Source organism: Austrofundulus limnaeus, unplaced genomic scaffold, assembly GCF_001266775.1.
Source record: "Austrofundulus limnaeus strain Quisiro unplaced genomic scaffold, Austrofundulus_limnaeus-1.0 Scaffold59, whole genome shotgun sequence".
In the NCBI taxonomy this organism is placed as follows: domain Eukaryota; kingdom Metazoa; phylum Chordata; class Actinopteri; order Cyprinodontiformes; family Rivulidae; genus Austrofundulus; species Austrofundulus limnaeus.
The window spans coordinates 1,871,072-1,893,778 of record NW_013952461.1 but is presented as its reverse complement, the minus strand read 5'-3'; the positions used below and the strand labels follow the sequence as shown (position 1 = coordinate 1,893,778).

The 22,707-nt window shown below is 36.8% G+C and overlaps 1 protein-coding gene across 1 annotated transcript; it reads right to left on the bottom strand.

The window, feature by feature from the left end:
* Positions 1 to 2,768: 2,768 nt before the first annotated feature.
* On the bottom strand, positions 2,769 to 21,788 carry lrrc38b (leucine rich repeat containing 38b). The gene is made up of 2 exons (XM_014009601.1): positions 20,234 to 21,788; positions 2,769 to 4,735 (listed from the first exon to the last, which is right to left on the bottom strand). The coding sequence occupies exons 1-2, from the start codon at positions 20,859 to 20,861 to the stop codon at positions 4,488 to 4,490; spliced, it is 876 nt and encodes a 291-aa protein (XP_013865055.1). The 5' UTR covers positions 20,862 to 21,788; the 3' UTR covers positions 2,769 to 4,487.
* Between the last annotated feature and the right edge of the window lie 919 nt (positions 21,789 to 22,707).

Sequence of the window (22,707 nt, the reverse complement as noted above, 5' to 3'; positions counted from 1 at the left end):
AGTATATATTACAAGATTTAATTGAGCAAATTAAGTAAAATTTACCTGATTTATTCACAAATATTTAACTATATTCTCAATAACTTTTACCAGATAATGATGAGAGTAAATTTTACGTGAATTTGTAGCATTCAACTTTACTTAACAAACGTTAGTGCAAATTTGTTAGAGGATTTTTTCAAGTGAATCTTACAAGTTTTTTTCAGTGTACGATGACACAGCACAATTGCTGAACAAAAATAAAACTGTTGTGCAAAGGATGGCTTTTAATTGTTTTTGAAGTCTAATTCCTTTAACACCCGTTCCAGAAATATTTTCTCTATTTGCATCCCTGCAGGGTGATATAAGAGTGCTGTGTGAAATGACAGCCTGTGCTGTATTTACAGAAGAGTGTTATTTATCTGCTGCTGTGATGAAACAGGATCTGTAAACCTCAGGAAGTAAGAGCAAGAGATTCACATGTGCAGAAGTCTTTGTTACCCTTGTCTCAGGGACTTCGTTTAGTTACAAATCAAATTTCTACCCTTGTTCAGGACACTCTGGTAACCAATGTTCTCTCTTACAGTAATATTGGATGTTCTAATGTGCCAATTAGGAACATTTCATAGCAAAATAAATAAATGAAAGAAGCTTTTGAAAACTATTTGCTATGTTTGTTCACTTTTTCCTTCTTCCCTTGTTGTTACTTTTATTCATTTTCCACTGCAGGCTGCTTTTTATTCTATGCAGTATGAAAATGTAGATTTTTCAAGCAAACACAGACCAAAGGACAGAAAAATGATTTTATTACTATTATTGTTTTTTTCTTTTTTTATTTTTTTTTAACCAAACATCCATATACACGTACACATACAGTGTGTTTGACAGTTTTTGTTTGACATTTGGAAACCCATTCAGCAGCAGCAGCATCACTCTTCCATTCTTCCACCACTTCATTTAGATTCGAACCATTCTGACATTTATGTGACAAATCAAAACGAGGGTTTTGGTATTTTATGCATTATCAAGACAAACTGAATGAAAGAAGCCACAACTGTCTTTGCTTTCTGGGATGTGGAATGCCAGAAACTTACATCAGGGACAAACAATATAAATAAACATGTTCTTTGTAAAGCTGTGGTAGAAAAATAGACATGAATCTGAATTTGATCCTGTAAGGAACTCAATAGTGCATGCTCTAATGTATTAATATTCTTACTAAATGAAATAAGGAAGAGAAAGAAAACTGTCATGCTAAAATTCTTTGAGCTAACAGTTAGGTTAAAATAATACTTTGTTTTAATGTACAGTAACTACACAGTAGTTGCAAATAATAGTGATATGTATAAAAAATCTCCATCTGATTCCTTGATGCAGGCCAGTGCAAGTTGTTATAAATAAAGCCGTTTATTTAAAGAGAATACAAACWGGATCAAAATGTATTTTTAGCTTGACAAATTATAAAAAAAGAAAAAAGTTTGATCTTTTTAAACTCTTTGAACAAAAATAAGGATTATTTTACTTTTTCTAAGAGCTTTATTGTGTGAAAATGTTTCTTTCACACTTATTTTCAGATGAATAAAATTTAAAACAAAGAGCAACTTCTGATGATTTTGCTTTGTTCATTTATTCAGATCAAAGGTCAAAAGCAGAAATAACTGACTTTGTAACTTCTATRAATATTTATTTCATTTAAACCATTTCACTAAGCCTTATATTCCTGTGTTAGTTCTGCTATTTTTTATCTTTTCGCTCGTAAATGTTGCCATAAACCAGGGGTGTCAAACTCCAGTCCTCGAGGGCCGCTATCCTGCATGTTTTTGAGGTTTTCCAGCTCCAACACACCTGATTCAGTGATTGAATTAACTCTTCAATTGGGCAGAAGCCTGTTAATTACCCAGCGATCAAAATCAGGTGTGTTGGAGCAAGAAAACCTCTAAAACATGCAGGATAGCGGCCCTCGAGGACAGGAGTTTGACACCCCTGCCATAAACATTAGGCTTACTTTTTAGGTTTTGACTTTATTTATTGACTTTTATATTTTAGCTAAAATTTAAAATTAGCACAATATTCTAAGCACCAGTGTAAAAAGCATTCCCTCCTAATACTGTGAGAAACACATCAGTTTGGCAATCAATCTGTGTCCAACACTTTTTAGTTTCTTTTCTTGGCTGTTCTAAAAAGGGGTGAAAATGTTTGCAGTGTATTGCAAAGTGGGGTTACGTAGAAAACTCTCAGACTTAAGGGCCAATTTTGTCTCCCTGGTCTAGGACTTTCTACTTTCCACTTCTGTTTTTAAACTCTACATTTGTTTACCTTATTTTTAGTGATGAATCATACCTAAAAAGCAATTAAATGAGAATGAAAAACTGTTTTTAAAATATCGTTTTTTGAAATCGGTGCCGGTATCACAAATAGCTCCCGATTCAAACCAAACGGAGACATCTACCAGGTCTGACCCATGGTTGACACTTTCTGAGTGGGTTTTAGTGAAACTTCTGTTTGTATAATCTCCTGTAGGCATGTGCTATTTGTGTATGCCACATTCTGGCAAATACACAACTTCCATTGAGTTCCATTATCACATTGAACCGAATGTTGAATTTTCATTACGACATGGGACATCACACTAACACCGACAATACAGACTGGTAACCACACCAAACTTTGATGGAACTTAACGTTTGAAAATGTGGACTGAGATAAAAACAGTTTAATGAAATGAACTTTTTGTGCTTTTACTGATGCCCATGGAAAAATATCAGCAATGAATAAGGCCACANCCTCAGGATTCTGCACATTAAGGGTTGTATTTCATTCAGAAGAGATGGAAGAGTGTTGTATCCTTTATAGCTATAATAWGTTACGATAATTATTTGCTCATGGCTATTTTGATACCCACTGCTACATCTCAGCATTGCTGCTGAATTATTTATGCCTTACATGAGAAAAACAAATCAAAAAATAAATGTATACGTACAAGAGTGTACTCTTTGTAAGGATTTAAAAATACTAAATGCATATATTCAAAAAAAGATTAATTTAATTTGAAGTGTATTGYACTATCACTGCTGTGAACAAAAATAAATCACATTATGCAGCTTTAATTGATTTGTAGAAAAGAAACAAAAAGCTGTCAGATACCTTGCAAACAACCACAGCCTGCAATCTGTTTTTTTTTTTTTTTTTGAAAACTGTCACATGGTAAATAACTACTGCTTCTGAGCTCTGTGATTTAATAGCTGTTGAACACGGTGTGGATGAAGCCCAGCAAGACTTCTGGTTCAGTCACCGACAGGAAGAAAATGTAAATCTTTGGAGACCATAACTGTTGGAGTATAATATCTTTATACAAAGTGCAAATTGCTTTCTCTTTTGAAGCTATCCCTACCTCACTCMATAGCACATCCCTCACAGAAATGCCCTCATATCACACTTTTTTTTCTCTCTACCTAAACCTATTCTTTGGCAGATGAAGACAGTATGAATCTGAAGAAACTTGCCAAAAATATATTTACCATTTAAGGTGTGCTATTTGACTGAATAAATCTACATAGATTCTAATTTAACACCATGTTTGTCATCATTTTCAAGAATATGTTGGGTATATTTTGGATTCTTTTTTTTCTACATAATTTATAGTTTCAGTCTAGGAACATACAGTGTATTGTTTGATTTTAATGTTTGATTATATATCTTTTGATTCTTTTATACAAATTTTAGACTAAATAACGATAACACGGCTAAAGTGAGAAAATATCTACTTGCAACTTTTTTCTGCCTGAAAATATCAATCTTTTCCAGCTTCCTGCCACTCTTTGATTCAAAACAAGTGGTATTGTTAACCTATTTTTTCAGTTTTGGTAAAAAAAAAAAAACCTTTACTGTTCGTGAATGAGGCTTTTTCATATGGGAAGAATCTGCTTAACAAGTTAGCAGCAGTTAAAAACTGAGGTTATTGGCTGTTAAAACATCCTTTATGTTGTGGATCTTCAGTCAGTCGAGTACTTTGTTTTACAAAGATAAAGTCTGAATGAAGGTGATCAGAAATCTCAAACTACCTCTAATACTTTATAGATATTTGGATCCTTAGGCTGAATATGTGAGTTGATGCTGAAAGGGTTTTAGTTTTTCTAATACTAAGGTGACAGCAGAAGTAACACCTTTTACGTTTAAATGTTTCTTTGTTATATGTTTTGGCCTCAAAATATTGAATTTGTTTAGGCCATTTGACCTTAACCCCAAACCCATTTGGTGCAAATAAAAATCAGAGGTATTCACAGACAAAAAGTGATCCCTAATTTAATTTTGCTGATGGCGTATAACACTCACTAACCTTTGATTGGTACTCATTCCTTGGGAATGTCTTTAATTAGTTCATGTCCATGTTTAAAGTGAGTCAGTAGCACTTCGTGCTTTAGTCCTGGTAAGAAACAGCTGGGCTGACTTCAGTGTCTTCAAATAGTTTGAAGTTCCAGGATGACACACGCTCTCGACACAAAATGCTTTCACTCCTCACTGTCCTCCTCGTCTCCCTTGGCTCCTTTACTCCAGCGCTGGAAGCAATGGACCGTCGATGCCAAAAAGAAGCTGGTCATGATGGCCACCACCGACACAGAGATGCCAGAGAAAATGATGATGAGCAGGTCTGTTAGAGTCAGCGTGGCCTGGCACTCTCGAAAGCTGTCTTTAGACAGCTGGGTCAGGGAGACACGTCTGCCGTCCATGGGCAGGGAGCACTCCATGCCCTCTACACCTAAAAGCAAACAAACAAAACATTTAGAAAACTGAACGCCAAAGGCGAAGAAAAAAATAACCGGGTTTTATTCATGTCAATGCGAATAAAAATGAAAGAAAGAAAAAAGAAGTATTCTGCTGAGACGACATTAAATTAAAGGACACAACAGTGATTGAATTATATTATTCAATGGAAATTCTAACAAGAAAACAAAAAAAAACAAACTAAAAGAAACATGTCTCGCTTGCATAATATTCATAAAGTTAAGTTTTATAAAGTATCTCAGTTGTGCAGCCTAATGCACTTTCTTAAGAGGATTGGGAGCTGATTTAATAACTGTGAGGTCKATCAAAAGTCCTCATGACTTGATGAGGTGAAGTTTGTTGTGTTTATCCAGTACACCCACCTACAGCATGCCTGTGGCTTTGCTCTCAGAATACTAGAATCACTAGAACACAGTGTGTTTGATACATACTGTAAAATAACGATTTATTCATGTTTTTATGTATACTAGTGTGTTCTAAACAATGTTTAAGTAGCTCTGGATGTCATGATACCTATGTATTTTTATGTAGTTTTTATTAAATGCAGGATTTGAGTGTTGAATACATAAATAAAGCACAATTGCATTTTTTTTCGGGGCACCTTGACCAAACTCATCCAACAAAACAAAGAGCAGCTTTTTGTCATTGACACATCTGCAAAATTTAATGTTTCTTTTAATGCACCTTTATTTTATAGCTGTTGTTTAGTATGTCCCCTTTTAAATGGTCTTTTCAAATGAGATACCTTGATCATTAACATCAGTTTTATATTATGCGTTACTGACAACTAATGATACAATTGATTCATTTTGCATGTTTACAGTTTACATTCAGTTAAACTTTACCTGACAGAAGCAGTAATTAGACACAGACTGCAATACTCCCAACATTACAAATATATTGCTCTATACAGAAGTAGAATTTTGGCAACGTTTCTTGCTGGAAAATAACACTATATTGGTGGGAAGAGGTGAAGCAATGTGGGTGGCAACTTTATACTGTTGCTGTACATGCAAATGGACACATTTCAGAGTGCATGGATCTTTGCTGTTAGCACAAATTAGAGCATGCTGCAGTATGATATAAGTGAAAACATTTCTTCTGCAGTTACCTACYTCACAGTACTAATTAAAAAAAGCTATTTTTGCTCTTATTTGGCATTTAAATTTACAATGTCTTAATGTGTTAGCATAAACAAAACTTAATAATGACATTTAGGGCTTGCCTAATTTCTAAAGCATTGTGAAAGGACAAGTGACCTTTAAATGTTTTTGAGTTACATGGAGGAAAAAAAAAAGTGATGGCATGGAATCAGTTTCCCTGGTCCTCTGATTGACTTGTTACAATATTAATTAGGTTGGTAACTGAACTCTTGACGAGCTTGATAAAACTTGGTGACACTAATCCTCTAATACAATCTAGATTTTCACGTCTCATCTAGCAAGCAATTAGTGAGTAACGTAAGCCATTATACACTTCAAATTACAGGAAAATATAAAGTGGTGGTCTTCAATATAGCTTTTTTTCCCTCTCTTTTTGATTTGTAATCAAACTTTAGACCAGTGAGGAAGCCTTGGTGTTAAAAGCCTATACAATAAATCACAATAGAGGAGCTGCGTTTCAGTTTCAACGTTTTCTGTTTCCAAATCTCCCCTCTGGGACTCAGAGTAAGAGATTAAACTAATTCTTTCCTTTCAAAGAGATGCTGCGTGAAACCAAATTGCTCAATTAAACTGACAGCATCATACACATGTCCAAGACTGACAGCATTGACCTTTTTTTTTTGTTAATTTGATAAAGAAATGTGTCAGATGTAACTGTAAGGGTTTATTTCCATACAATGCCAGCAGTGATTTATTTTCATTAACTGATAAATGAAAATGTTAATCCCTTTTAAATAAACAAAATAAAAACCTTAAATCTCAGTTTTATTAAGGTTAGACATTATTGTGTTGATACAACCACAGACCTTCTGTGAAAGACTTTGTTCTAGTGGAAGCATATGTCTCCTCGAAGTTCCAACCTACACTTCTGCATCACTGGTTCTTAAATACAAATCATCCATGCTCAGGGCACTGGTGCACCCTCAAATAGCGACAGATGTTACATGTTGCACCTCTTCACTGATGACAGTCTGAATGGTGTTTCTTATGCTTGGCAAAAAAAGAGCCCAATAACCTTTTAGTCTCCAAACAAGCAAGAATGTGCACTGATTTGATGACAAAACACACTCTAAAAATGAAATGTTGGATTTACTTAACCATGTTATGTGACCTGGTTCCACTTAACTGAGTTGAGTAAATTCAAAGCAACATGCTCATGTTCTTTGGTTAAAAAACTGGTACTGTATATTGCTTTGAATTTACTCAACTCAGTTAAGTGGAACCAGATCACATAACATGGTTAAGTAAATCCAACATTTCATTTTGTACAGTGCACATGTTCACTTACTTTTCTCTCTTGGATGAACTTGTCTCTAAGCTGGTTACAGAGGTCTATAAAGTATTTAATAAAAAAGTAATAAAAAAGTAAAGTAAAATTACCTTAACAGAAAATGACGTTGGTAAAAATAAATGAGAGAAATACTTCAGTAAAAGTCAGAAAACTGTTCACAAAAATTGGGAAAGTAAAAGTAAATCTACTTTTATACACTCTAAGAAATAAACTGTTGAATTTACTTAACCAAACTGGTTCCACTAAACCAAGTTGAGTAAATTGATCAATGTATTTTCTTTTAAAGAACATAATTAAATTGCTTTAAATTTATTCTACTAGGTTTAATGGAACCATGACATGACGGTTGAGTAAATTTAACTCTTCATTTTTGGAGAGCATAAACAGCTCCTCTCATGAAGAGTTTGGACATATTTAATTTTGCAATGTGTAGGTGTTAAATTTTAAAGTAAAGAAGTAAAAGTATAATTTTTAGGTTTTAAATGTAATGAAATAAAAGCAAAAGTTACAATTTAAAAAAACAGTAAAATTACAAATCCTCAAATAAATTATGTAAGTACTGTAATGAAGTAAATGTACTTAGTTACTRTAAACCTCTGGTAAGTTAACAGTGAATCTGCACAAAGATGACAACTGGCTTTCAAATCGATATTTGAGAAGTTTGAGATGATGGAGGGGGGTTGGGGACCAGTTACTCCTGAAATCAAAGGGCAATGGTCTGGTGCAAAAGACTAGAGACAAACAAACACATGCACACACGTATTCTGAAGGCAATTTGGAAAACCCATGCCTGCACAGGAAAAATATAAAAATGTCAGTGAAGACCAGGCAAACCAAGACCTAAACCTGAAACCTTTTTAATGTTGCAAGATGACAGAACTAACACCAAATCACAGCCATTTCCAAGTCGCACCTTCATCTGGACGCTCAGCTGATGACACGTGAAAGTAGAATAGTACTCTTTAAAACATCRCCTTTTATAGTTACAGAACTATTAWATTMAAATCCCATGATCTAAAAATAACGTTTGAATTGTGAGTGACAGTAAAACTGGAACCTTTCCCAAAATCAATATGAGTGAGTGAAATGTGAGTCAAACAACTTTTTTACTTTTTGTCTTACTCAACTGATTTTTTTAAACATTATACTTAATCTATATTTTGCCCTGAAACCCACTTTTTTCCCTCAGGTTTGATAAGCTCTAAAAACATCAACAAAAACCTTGAATTACTGTAAGCTTCGTTTTCAGAGAACACGATGTCCAGGATTTATGCAGAAGCTATGATTTGTGTCGTCACAGACAACTATTTGAATTAAAAAGCACAAAAACAGACTTGCACTGTCTGACAGATGAGGGATTTACCAACAGCTGTGATACTTGGCAAAAAGTGACCTCCTGAAGCAAAGACTATAATGATAGTTTCTCATAATTACAAGCTGCCCGTTAAGAGGATCTCCAGATTTCAGTGAATGTAGCCTCATTTAAAAGAAATAAAAATTGCAGGGAATTGAAACCTAAGTCTTAACCAGATAATTATTGTCTGAGCTGCCTAAAACAAACATCTAGCCTATTCCAGCTTCAWGCTAATTTGTTTTATATATTTTGAACAGAATCTATTTTTGACAAGTTAATTAACAACACAGTAAAATCCTGTACTGCACAATCCGTTCATTCAAATAAAGAGATACTGACTTTTTGAAAACTGCATCGTTGGCTTTTTGTTTTCTGGCACTGTTGAACTGGCCCAATTTTACCCAAATAGATCATCAACAATAATGTAAGGATGCTGCATCACCTTGTTCCTACAATAGCTCAGCAAGGACAAACTTCAAAAAGGTTGTGTGGGAAAAGTCCCACACATGTCACTGAAACACAGATGGATAGTTCGTATTGCTATTTATGACTTGTGAAAATGGAAACGATGTCACGTGAATGATTCTTTGTAGTTCAAGGCACTTAGAGAAAGGCTTTTTCTATCCAGTGCTTTGGGGATTAAACAACCTTATAACATCAGAACCTAAACCAATAACAAAAACAGCTAAAGCCAGAAGGAAAACCAAACAACGAAGACTTTAAATCGGCTCGTGTGTGTCTGTCTCAGGAAAAATAAAATAAGGTTCTGCAACACAATAKACATTATGAGGATTTGTTACATTATATGCTGGTGAGAAGAGATGTAATAAATAGCAGTTTTCCCTCACAATCTAAAATCATGCTTTTTATGTAAATTAGATATTYTAAATTGACCCTAAGGTCATATTCACACCTGATAGTCCACTGGACTYGGTTCTATTGGGGACCAAAATGGCAAGATTTGTTTACATTTTCAGTTGGTGTGGTTCGCATTCTACGGAGCCCGCGAGGGGACATGGGGGGGCTTTTCTTTTCCTTTTGCATTCCCACGCAATGCTATTGCTTTGCCTCACAATATATCTGTGTTACCTCGCAAAACTTTTGCGTTACCTCGCAAAACTTCTGGCGTTACCTTGCAAAATTGTTTTACGTTCCCACACAAAAGTTTGTTTTGTATAAGAACTGAATTAAATGACTTTTATTTTGAAATATCAGGTTACCAAAACAGGATGTGTCGCTACAGTTCATGAAATTGATAATGTTGCATGGCTGCACCGTGTTCAAATATCAATGATTTTTTCAAATAAAAAGTAGTAGGCTAACTCGCTAATGGTGAACAGGTGAATGCGTTAATAAACCGGCAGGCACAACAGTGACGACTTTTGCGAGGGAAAGCAAAAGTTATTGCGAGGTAACGCAATACTATTGCGTGGGAACACAAAAGAAAAAAAAAGTCTCCCGTGTCCTCTCGTGGGCTCCGTAACATTCACACTGCACTGTCAAACAACCTAAACCCTGTGAACAACCTGTTCCCCTACTCGCCCGTGGGGGCGCTGCACCAAGAACCACTGAAGAAATTGACACAAAAACCTCAGAAGACGACATGAAGCGCAACTTCCTTCTTCACAAAATGTAAACAAGGACAGAGAGTGAAATTAGATTTGAGTGGTTGTAGGATTTATTTGTTTTGTTTTTTGGCAATCAGTCTTCAGCAATGGGCTCAACATCAGAGGAAGATGAGGCAGAACTGCGGAGAATGTTTTGTTTTTCACAGAAGGCGGCTGAAACGGCTCCATGTGAGGCAGCGTTCACCGAGGAGGAGCGCGTCCAGTTTCACAGCCATGATATCCACCTGATACAGACATCCAGTGAGGTATTTACAAGATATGASTAACTTTATTACAGTTATTACTCAGAATGCCCTGCGTTAAAGTCMASTTCCTGCTTTTGGAGYGGTCACCGGCCCTTTCGGTTTTCACACATGCAWTCAAACCACACCAGAGTTTACGTCAACCRAACCGAAACCTAGGTTTGGAGGTGAACTAGAGTTCACTTTTTTGGTCCAAATAAGAATTTGATTACGCTTTCACACCTCCTCCAACAAACCTGACCTTCTAGGCAAATGAACTAGAGTTTGATTAAAGCGGACTAAACAGGGCTGGTGTGAATGCACTCTAAATGTTAATATGTTTGTACATGTTGGTCTTGTGTCTCTGTGTTGGCCCTGTGATGGACTGACAGCATGTCTTAATTATATACCCCACATCTAACCTACTGTTTGTAAACTCAAGCTCCTTTTGACCCTCAACACAACAGCCATTACAGCAAATTAATGAGTTAGTATAAAGTTTTATTAATCTTTTTATCTGGCAGCTGCTAGTCTTCTAGAAGGTGCTTTATGTGTCAAAACATTTTCATGCAAGACATTAATTTGCAAAGCCTGATATTAGAAATAAATGCACTTCTGATGCAGAGTAAAAGTGTGTACTAACAGTTACGAGATTTGGATAAATAAAAACACATTTTTAAGTTTTGTATTATTTTTTTAATGAATTGATTTTTATCTTACTTGCAAACAACTCGTTTTAGTTTGAGATAACAGATCGACACAATGTGCCAGCGGCTGACCAATAGGTTCTTTGGAAAGTRGTTTTGCAACTCATTTAAAATTCAGTGGAACTCAGTGGGCAGATAGTGGGAAAGTTCCCTAAAATGCATAAATAAAAAAGAGGCACYGCTCTGACATGCATTTTCTTGAGAAAATAAAATTCACAGCACATTTCCTATCTAAAGCAGGCACTGCTTAAAGCACTAAAAGTTGCACTTGGTGACCTTATAAGACCTAAGTAAGTAAGTCTTCATTTATRTTTGTTCCACCGAAGATTATTTAATGCCAACAGAAGTGCAGTTGATGCCATAAGAGCATAGTAGCAACAACAGTCAGATCTGCTTGCAGTGATATTGAAAAGCCTTTTGTGTTATGCATCTTTAGCAGCCCTGGCTGCATCACATCCCATAAAGTTTGTTTTGAAATATACTTTGTTTTTTCTCATCACAGTGTTATTTATATTCACTCGTAAAYCTTTACATATTGCTATCAGTCTGACAACATTTCTTGACATTGAATAAGCCCATGACTAAATTTGATAAATCTAGTTTGACTTCCTAAGTTTACAATCACCCTTGTTTAAATGCATAGTGCAGTTGTACAATGGTGGTCATAAACTTGCCATAAATTCCATWGTAAAATTGTTGCTTCTAGTTTTATTGAGGAAATATAACAAATATAAATCTTGGGATGTAATTAACTTGCCACAGAGCGGCCAGCATAGACTCAGTGAGGACAGATTAAACGACAAGAAAACAAGACCAAAATGCATTTGCTTTCCATGTGAGGCACCAGGGATGAAATTATTATTTGTATTAGATTTATTTGTAATTGTCTAACCTGATGCAGAAAAGTAATAAATAAATAAATAAGTTAATTCCGTGCAACTCTAGCAGTGAAAGTTGCACAGTTTTAAACAGGAATCCCTCGTAATGTGATCTGTTGAACACTACACTGAGATTGTGGGTATGTGTGCGTCCCCGTCCCAAAAATAAGATGCTTTAAATATTTATCTATTAACTAATCATCAAATCAGCCAGACAATTCAAACTATTTATTACTCCAAACCTTATTAAAAGTAGGATGATATTTTTGAATGGGATTTGGGCAAAYTGAGAACACAGATACACTGTACTTTTTACATAAATGACCTCAAAACACTTCTGTTAAAATAAAAGGTTAGGTTGCAGAGCAGTCCACTGTCTATGCAGCATAAATCACACCCTTACACTCCCAGGTACGTTGGCCCACACAGATCTGTTTCAGCTCTGGCACAGACTGTTGATGGATTACATTTAGGATCACAGCCAGTTGACAGGATAGGCTATCTCCTGTCTCAGCTGTGATTGATCTACCTTTGGTGGCAGACTGATATCGGACGCTTGTTGCACCTCTGTCTTTTACCACTGCTCTGTCTGGCCAGATTGATCTTTGCACAGTCGTACGTTTATGCTCTCAGCTTGGAGATTTATCTGTTAAAACATCTAAAATCCTGCAGATAAACACTCCAATTCAAAATTTCACAAAACTGTCCCTGTTATAGTTCTCTAAATCAGGCGAATGTGCCACTCGTGTCCATGGTATCATTTTGACATGAATGCAGAGATGCTGTAATTTTATTTAGTTATGGAGGTAAATAAATTATTTTGAGCAAAGTTGATAATATGTACAATGCATCTACAAAACAACCAATAATGTTCGCAGGAATGAACAAATCAAAAGAAATTCCTTTAGTAAGAAAAACTAGAAATATTGCATGATTGTAAGGGAAAAACATATAAAAGCACAAATAGTTTGTTGTGATATTTTAAAATGACATATCTATTTTTATATTTATKAGTTATGAACATTTGTTATGTAAACCAGCAATGTGGCCATTTATTTATGTGTCAGATTTTACAGTTACCATAATTATTTGCATGTCTTTATTTTGTAAGCATGCACATATTTCTTTAATCTTTATTTTCAGATAAGGCACAGTTAGTGTGCATTCCAATGCTTATATGTAACGGTTTCACCTGTTCCCCCATGTTTGTCTTGCATGTCTTCTTGAATGGGTGTTTCTTAAGTGCCCCCTCCCCCTTCCCTAAATGTACAACACCTTGTGAATTTATTTCTGTGAAAGGCACCATTGAAATAAAACTTTACTTACTTACTTGCTATTTGGTTTTATGATATTTTATATACTACAAAGTCCTTAGTTAAATTACCTATTTACAAATGCTCACAGTCCCTTCCAACTGAAACATGTTTTCATGGTTCTGCATAGTTTTTCTTTCTCTCCTGCCAGAATTTATTAAAACAAATAGACTAACTTTAAAAAAACAGTTATAAAGGCTTTGTAGTCAACTAAAAAGCTGAAAACACAAGTCAGTCAAAGATAATGATGCATAATCCCAGTACAATAATAAGTTTGGTGTTTCACTTTATGTTTTTAGTTTGGAAATTGGCAGATTACCACCTTAACATTTCTGGATAGAGTAGCTGTTTTTTATATAATTCTGTCCACCTTTTCTGCTCTCCTATGCCAGCACATTTTCTGTCACATCCCAACTTTAAATAAACATTAAATTAGGCCAAGATAAAACAAGCCGTCAGCCTGTGTTAATGGAACAGATATTTTCTCACACAAACCCATGGGGTGGTGAAGATAGAAAGAGATGTCATGCAGAGCGGTGCAGCATCATGTGCATGCCACGCAGAGCTTGGACAGTGACATCATATTTTCAGAACCGGGTCCACGGTGTGGTAACAACTCTCAAAGGAGCAACTCATTTGGCTGCGAAGGAAAACTCCGACTTTGACCCAGCTGTCACATAAACTGCTAGTTTGCAGAGAAAACTGTTCAGGTCAGGAGTAGTGTTGATAGCCGCCTTGATGGGGCCTCAGTCCYAGTCTCCCATCTCCCATGAGAAACAGGTCTGCTCTGCCCTGTAGGCGGCTGTAGCTCCAATTACCCTGGCCAATGTGCTGTAGAACTGTGTCACTCTGAATTATACATGGCCTTTGTTCATCCTTAACCCAAGAGCACTGGAGACAGCAGTGGATCATGTTTACACTTGGTCTTCCTCTGAAATATGCATGAGCCTGATTGGTGGCTAAAAAAACCTTTTACATGGTAACTTACAAACATATGTAAGAAGATGAGCACAGTTGGGTCTGGTCACAATACGTTTTTAAAGAACATAATGAATCAGCTTTGTCTCAGAGAGTTTTATTGATCTCCAAAGCTGTGCTCATGAAACCAACCATGGCCATGTGAAAGGAAATCTCTTTTTGTTTATTTATTCATGCATTTTATTTTAAGAAGTCCAGAACTTTAAGCATCCTCCCACCGCTTGTTATTCTGACCTGCAGTAATGAAAGTAATACAAACAGAAAAGTGTGATGCGATGTGAACTGAAAATCATGAGGGAAATCAAAAAGTGAAAAATGAAATGGGAATTGGATTTAGAGCATCAGCTCTGCATCTGCTGCATTATGCAGGCTTTCAGGAGGAGGCTGTAAGTGTATTAGAAAACCTAAATAAGCACAGTTCTGTTTACTTTACAGTTTTTGAATTAGCTAAAGACTCAGTTTAATTTTCCTCCTGGTTTAAATTTTAGATTTATTTTTGTTTAATGATGTGACAGCAGAATACTAGCCTGGTCTTTGCCTTCCTACACAAGCTGCGTTTCCATTGCAAATGTGCACAAAACTTTGTCGATATTCTATTAATGTCGAAAAACACAGTTTCGCAACTGCGGTGTTTCCATTAAGTAAGAAATGCTATTAAAGTCATGCGTGAATACGTTTGTTCTCGCGATAAGTCATTACAAACATGGCAGCGATGGATGTAAACACATAGCATGTTGCTACCACGACACTAGCGCTCATCATCAGAGGAGACGTCGGCGTCTTTTATCGAGGCTTTCCAGAGACAAGCCCCTACTTAGGAGTGGCTACATATGCTGTGTTTTTGGACAATTGTAGGCGGTGATTTTACTACTTTCTTTTACTACTTCTGTGATATTACTACTACTACTACTACTTATACTTCCTGTTATCTTATTCGTTGTCATCTTTTTCGCCAGTAGAAACAGCTGGTTGTTGATCACGTGATTCTATGATGCGAAAAGTGTTTCATTTGCAGTTTTGCGAAAAAAAAAACACCTCATCCTAGCGCAAAAACATTTTGTTGAAAAATGTAAAAAAAATTTCAAAATTGGTGTGTTTCCATTGAGCAAATTTATTTTCGAAATTCTAATTTGAGCATTTTCATGGTCAATGGAAACGCAACTATAGTTACGCTCAGTTCTAGTTTCCCTTCACTGCTCTGTGTGCATTTTCTCCCATAGAAAAGAATTTCTCCGGTAAAATTTCAACCGGGCCAATCAGTGAACGGAAGGAGGAGTTGTGAACGACAACACTGAGTTTAGCAACAGCTTGTAGTTTAGCAATGGCAGCAGAGGAAGTGAACGACTGTGTTGACAAGGCTTCCAAATTCAATTAGATTTGTCTCACAAAGCCTGCAGCTCTCTTTTACAGCCATCTCGTTTGGCTCGGTACTTCTCTCTTTCCTGTACAGGATAGTTGTTTACAGCACACGCAACTTCCGACTAGCTTCTTAGCCTAGCTTCCTTYGCGGTCGAGCTGGCACATYATGTCACTGCCAAATGTTAGCAATTGAGTAAATCAGAGCCAATTGTTTTAAACTTCAACAGAGTCCACGCCTCCAGAAATCACTTCTCAATAACTGAGAGTTCAGACCCTCTGTACTCAACAAAGCAAAGAACAAGGGGCTGGTTTTAACCAGGCTGGCGGGTTGGAGTTTACTGTGAAATCTTATCATTCTGTCCTGATGAGGAATTTCAATGGAAATCTCTTATWGGCTTTGCACTCATGTAGATGGCACAACAATAAGAAGTTTTGTGTTAAATATTGAGCATTAGGATTGAAGAAATTATTGGGGTTTATGTWACTTAGTTACATTACACATTTGGTTTGTTTTAAGATAAAACTGTAATGACTGTTAAATGTGACTTTTGATTAACTTGATGATTTTATTAAACTTAATTATTCTATTAATAGTTACATGCCTGATAACAAATACAACACATATTGAACTTTTTAATAATTAGAATAGGTTTATTGTACAAGGGCAGGACTCTGACAAAGACAGCCCCCCACCCTGATGATGTAATCAATAGGCGGAGTCATGCCCTGAAGCTAATGATAAAAACTCTTGTTATTTCCTGATTCGSTCTGATTTCCCTGGTATTATTAAACCGGACATCAGCTCTCTGGTTTTGTAYGGCCRTTCTTTAAGACATCTCAATGCAATTGCACATTCTCTGAATGGTTTCGCACACATCCTGGTAACGAACACGAAATAACTCGATATTTCTTTCAGCATCTTGAAGCATTTTAACAGTGASTTAAAGCTGTTGTTTATACAGAAACTAAAATAAAAATATAATAATAATTTTACTGCAGAACATGGTGTGTTTCCAAATAAGGTTTAACATGTCTTACATTTTATGCAGTGAAACTGTAAAACAACGAAGGCACAGCCACACATCCGCAGTGCTGAGGTTGTTGAAGTTCTTCACCRCTGAAATGTTTGTTGGAGGATATTTTTGAGAGCTGATGTGCAGCCAGCAGTCTCAGTCACTACAACCTACACAGCATCTGTCCTGTTCAGAATAGCTGAAAAAAAAGAAGTTTCAAACCTACAGGTTTGTCAGTGTAATGTGCAGAGCAAGAGCAGTGTTAGTATTCAGCTTTAGGCAGCATTTACCTTGACCCTCCTGCTGCCTGTGGGTCAAAATGACCCACAAAGTCTCAGTCTTAAAACTGAAACTTTAAAATGCTGACTGAAGAGCAACAGGGGGTTAAAATACAATAAAGGCTGTATACAGCATATGTTAGCTGTAACTACGTAGCATTTTGGCAGCAAACAGAAGCATTATTTCAGAAAAGGTGTTTCGGTTTGTTAGATTTACACAGAACATGTGACCATTTTTGTGGATTGTTTTATTTTAGCACTTTAAAACAAAGCTGCGACTTTTCTTCATCTTTTTTGACAACATCTCTCATCTTTGGGATATGTTGAAAAAGGAAAAAAGAAATTGAAGTAAAGTTCCCTAAACATTACACATACAAGGTAAAGAGGGAATAAAATAAAAATACAAAATACCATTATTTAAATCATGTATTCATTTTGTCCCACCGCGTTTTTGTTTAAATTTGACATATCCGGCTCAGGTTATTAACATCAAAAACTTGTTGAATATGCGACAGCATTCTGCAGGATGCAGGTGCAGCTTATCTGCTGCTTCAGTTTAATAACAAATTGTAACATAAAAAAACTGGCTGCAAAATCTGACTTTCAACACTTTCAGAAGCAAGTCAGTGTTAAGAATGCTCATTGAGACATTTTGCTTGTTASGTTAGAATTATTATGCAGCGTTGATCTGAAACAATGAGTTGTTGTGGTAACCAGAAATGTTTTTAACATCATTTGAGCTTTTGCTCTTTTTTCCACACATTCATAAACAGGATTTTAATAGAATTTTTAGCAATTTAAGAGCTGATGTTGAAGAATAATGAGAAGAGCACAGCAATAAAAAAATTTAAAAAACACAAAAAATATTTATAAATTACTTACTCAGCAATGAAATTTTAAGTTAAAACACCCACGCTAATGRTGGTTGTTTAAAGCTGATACAAACTAGGAAGCTCATTAAGTCAAGCTCATTCACTAATGAGTGTCCATCTGTTATTGTGTAACCATGTTTAATACAGTATTTCAGAGAATTAGCCATGGAATTTATTTATTTTTTCCACAAGTGAGCTTAGTCATTACATTAATTAGGTCTGGCAGTGTGATGTCTGCATGTGTGACCCAGCCATGTTTGCAGAACCATCTCACTGTTAACCTTTCTGCTATTTCATGTCTGTCACCCAGTGACACTGACATTTTTTAAAGCAATGTGTCTTTTCTTGTGTCAAATTTCTTTTGAAACTTAGAATAAATTACTGATAATGGGAATAAATTGAATAAAAAAAAACATAATATAATTCAAAAACACCTGCAATACACTGTGTGATCAATAAGTCAAACATTTAAATAAAACAACAATGAAGAAATATGATTTAGCATTGACATTAAAAAGTAAATCATTTGAAACCTTTAACAAAAAAGGGTGATAAAACTAATTCAGGACTGCTTCTTTTTTATTTATTTATTTATTTTTTACAATTTCTTTTGGTGCATTTTGGTTGACTAGTTTATGTAGCCACACTTACTAATAAGAAATTCAAAACCATGTTTAAGATAAGATGCACTTTAAAAAGTTAATTTGTTTAGTTGGTTGCCACTTTTGCAGCCAGAAAATCAGCTTGACCAGACCTTTAACTTCTTTTTATGCTGTTGATTTCTGCCCTGCTAAAGCTGCTAATGCAATTCATTATTCTCTGGAGCTGACAACACTTAGAACTTGTGATTAATGCATTTGCAGGCTTTTGCCTGGGGAACTGAAGATCTGTGCCAGTTTATCAACTTTTAGTGGTGGAGGACGAAAGATGTGAGAAGAAAGTGAGAACAGAATCAATATTACAGAAGATTGTCGCCTAAATGTTCATCAGAAGTTTGATTTTTTTTTTGTGAGTTRTCAGCAGTTTGCTCCAGCCCAGCAGTACCCAACCCAATTCTGGAAAAAAAACGGAAATTAGGTTTTTGTCTTCACAATTTAACAAGCAAAAGGACTTTGATGTCTTGGATTGTGCGGACATCAAACTTTGCATTGGTTTATTTATTCTCACTTCATCTTAAGCCAATAATAATTTCCAGCATAACATACAATGAGTTAGATTATCTGCAGCTGGTAACTAAAGCTGATCTCTGTGTGAACAAAATGATCTGAACAGCAATGTCAGATTGTTTAATCAATTGTCTGGATTTTAGAAGTTCCTTTTGTAAGTCGGGATTCAAACAAAAGAAAATCCAATCCATGTTTTCTTGCAAACAGTCTGAAGTAAAAACGACAACAGCACGTGTCCCGAGTCATGTGTGGCTCAACTGTCAGATCTGTTTATTCTTGCTTCCTTGCTCCCACGTCCCTGCCTGCGCTCACGAGATAACTGTTGTCTGATTCCTTTGCAAGGACATCAGTAGCGTTTTACATTCGACTTGCTTTTCGCAGAACATATGTGGGCTGCACAGAGCACATAATAAATATGCTGGATATGCTGGAAATAAATGGCTACAGGGGAAAAAAATTGTAGATAATCCAAATGTTGTAGCTCACTGAAGTCAATAAAGATAAGACTGTTACAATTTTAATCAGAGTTCTGACTGATAACAGCAACCAACTCCAGGTTTACAAATCTTACAATGAATACTTCTGTTATCTTCTTAGCTCTTAAAAACATGCACACACTGAGGGTGCTTTAGAAAATCACCAAAATGTCCATCCTGTTACATAAGCTAACCCAGCTGGCTAAGGCTCAGTGTTAGATGGAGTCAGTGGGCATGTAGAATACACACAACACTAATGTCTGTATTTGTTCTGAAATGTGTAGAAAAATAGATTGCAACGTTTACTAAAGGGAAAGTCCTTCAGAAATACTCATCTCACCGAAAAACCTTCAGATTAGTCTTTTGAATGAAGACCTGCATGTCAGCATTTGCTTTATCTACAAAGTCAACTTAAACAGCTCTAAGCTAATTTGTGACCTGTTGTTTCTTTGAATGGCATAATGTGTTGGGATGTTATCAAACTGATTTTTTTATTTCTTTTTCAAGCATGCTTATCACTTTCAAACAAGTGCTATTGTCTCATGTTACACACAAAGTCTCACACGTTATTGGCTGTGTGGGTGGAGGAAGAAAGAGACAAATTTAGAACGAGGGACAGGGAGGGGGTTTCCTCTCCTACGGGGAAAACATAAATAGACCAGAGAAGTGTTATGGCAGTGGATTTACCATATTACTGCTGAATGCTGCACTCAGATACGCTCTATCTGGGTCACGCACAGCAAACAGAAAATGACTCTGAAATGTGATTACTTACCATTTGGAAGCTTGTGACTGTTCTCAGTTAGCCATTCAAACAGGTTGGCAAAGTTGCAGTTACACACCCAGGGGTTGCCCTCCAGTCTCACCACGCGTAAAGAGGGCAGCTGACTTAGAGCCCCCACTTTTAGCGTAGACAGTGCGTTACGTTCCAGTTCAAGTTCTCGCAAAGAGGTGAGGCCCAGGAAAGCGTCCTCATTCACCATGCTCAAATATGGGTTGTTTCCCAGTCGCAGTTTGATCAAGCTGCGTGATTCCCCAAAAGTCCCCTTGGGGATTTCAGTCAGATTGTTGCTACCCAGATCGAGGAAGACCAGTCTGGATGAGGTGCTCAGGGTCCCAGGTTCTATACAGGATAGGGTGTTGTTCCGGAGGTCCAAATAGACCAAGTCACTGTACAGAACCAGAAAATCGGAGGGAATGCGGGGTATCCAGTTGTCAGCTAGAAGAAGCCTTCGAACATCCAAGGGGATCTCTTCAGGAAGACGGGTCAACCCACGGCCACTGCAGTCCACGGTGTGAGGATCTGGGCACTGACAGGTTGCTGGGCAGTTTTCCCCCCGGGTCCAAAAKACAGAGGACAGCAAGACGAGGATAGGTTGAAGCCGGCAGACACATGGCAACATGGTCAAGAGGGTCAAAGGAGTTAGGGGAGAACAGGCTTAGGTCAGGGACAAAAAGGAAGGTGGGTGGGGCTTGAGGACAAAAGGGTGAAGGTCAGAGGGCAAGAGATCAGGGCAAGGGAGGGGAAGGGATGAGTGATTGGGGTAGAGGGGATCAATCCTCGTCAATAAGCATTCTGACGTCATGAACAGGGAATCCTGACAGCGTTGAAGAATTATGAGATGGCTGAATAGCAGCGAAAACTGTTTTCCAAGAGATCATGTAGCTCGCTGCTGAAATAGAATAGCAGTCTTTTTGTTTTAAATAAGCGAAGAGAGAGAGATAGTAAGCAGTGGGATAAACTGAGCCAAACACAGAGAGGAGTGGAGCTGAGAAGAGGTGAATAAACACGAACAAGCCGGGAATGAAGAGAAGTCGGGGACACAGACAAGGGAGAGRGGGGTTGAGGAGAACGCTGTGTCCGCCACACTACCCCACAGTTCGTCTGACAGCACTGACAGACAACGACAAGGAGGGCTTTGACAAAAAAGGATATATGAAAATATGATTCAAGCATGACAAGCAGAGAGTTGCATTGCTGCATCCGTCCATTAGTCCCAGATCTTTGTGCAAAAAAGACAGACGGTCTGAAAAGAAAACGAGGAGCTCACGGAGCATCGCTCATGTGTGTGGTGATGTTGCCCCCACCCCACCCCCCTTTAGATTTCCCTCTCTATCTCCCAGTGCACGAAAGCATGCTGTGAAAAAAGAGCAACGCTTTGTGTTCCTCTGTCCAGCATCATTTTAAGGCTGTTTGAGAGAGAATCCAAATGTCCAGGCAGGAGCCTTGTGGATGTAGATTTCAGTGCTGAGCTGCACACAGCCATGCCAATCCAACGTCTGCCGCTGAATCTACCACAGTTTATCTCATGCCCTCTCCCCTCTCCTTATTTTCAGGGGGCGTGTCTGATACAATGCTGTCAACATGTGATGTCACTTCCTATAGTGAAAAGAAAGGATGATTGGTTGTATCTCAAAATCTGAAAATAAGAGACATATTTTTTTCTGTTTGTCGGTATTAATGCATTAACAGCAATAGTGTGTTTCATCATGGTACAAATTAATTACTAACAAAATTTTAAATCCTTACATGTATGTTTTTCAGCCATTGATTTATTGTATAAGCCTGTAAAACACTAGCTGCTCTAGTTGTATATTTTAGGATGAATTTTAACCACATTTTAGTTGAGATGCTCTAAACCTGAGTTTGCATTTTCTATTTTATAATATTTGCATCCCTGCATGCCAAAGGTTTACATCTCTGTGGAGACACAAAGATGAATCGAGGATGTGCACTGAATTTCCCAAATGAGATTTTATCAAGCAGCTAAAGGCAATTAGACCAAGTCTGCTGAAAGTGAATGATGAATTAGACATGTGGAGATGAGGTTAGAGGGACATTTCTGTGGAAGTTGTGCAGTCATGTGGGATGTTTTTCCACTTATCAAGATAAGAACTCAGGTTTTCGCACATATCCAAATGCTCCCACTGTGGATAGAACTGAGCATGTGCACACCTGTGCTTCGAAAGTGTTGTAAAAAAATCCATTGCTTGTATAACACACGTATAACTTCCTGTGATATGCTAACAGGATAAGTTATTTAAGGAGACATTTGCAAAATCCACGTTTTTTAGCCTTTAAATGCATTCTGTGGTAAACTTGGAGTTGAGTGCAGAAAAGTTTAACTGAGTCTCTCCTGGTGCTGCATAGATATCTTTATATTCTGTTTGTCCTGATGCATCTCAGTAATCCAGGTAAAAAATCAAAAAGAAAAAAAAATGTACAGGTCTTCTGGACGGGTTCTTCTC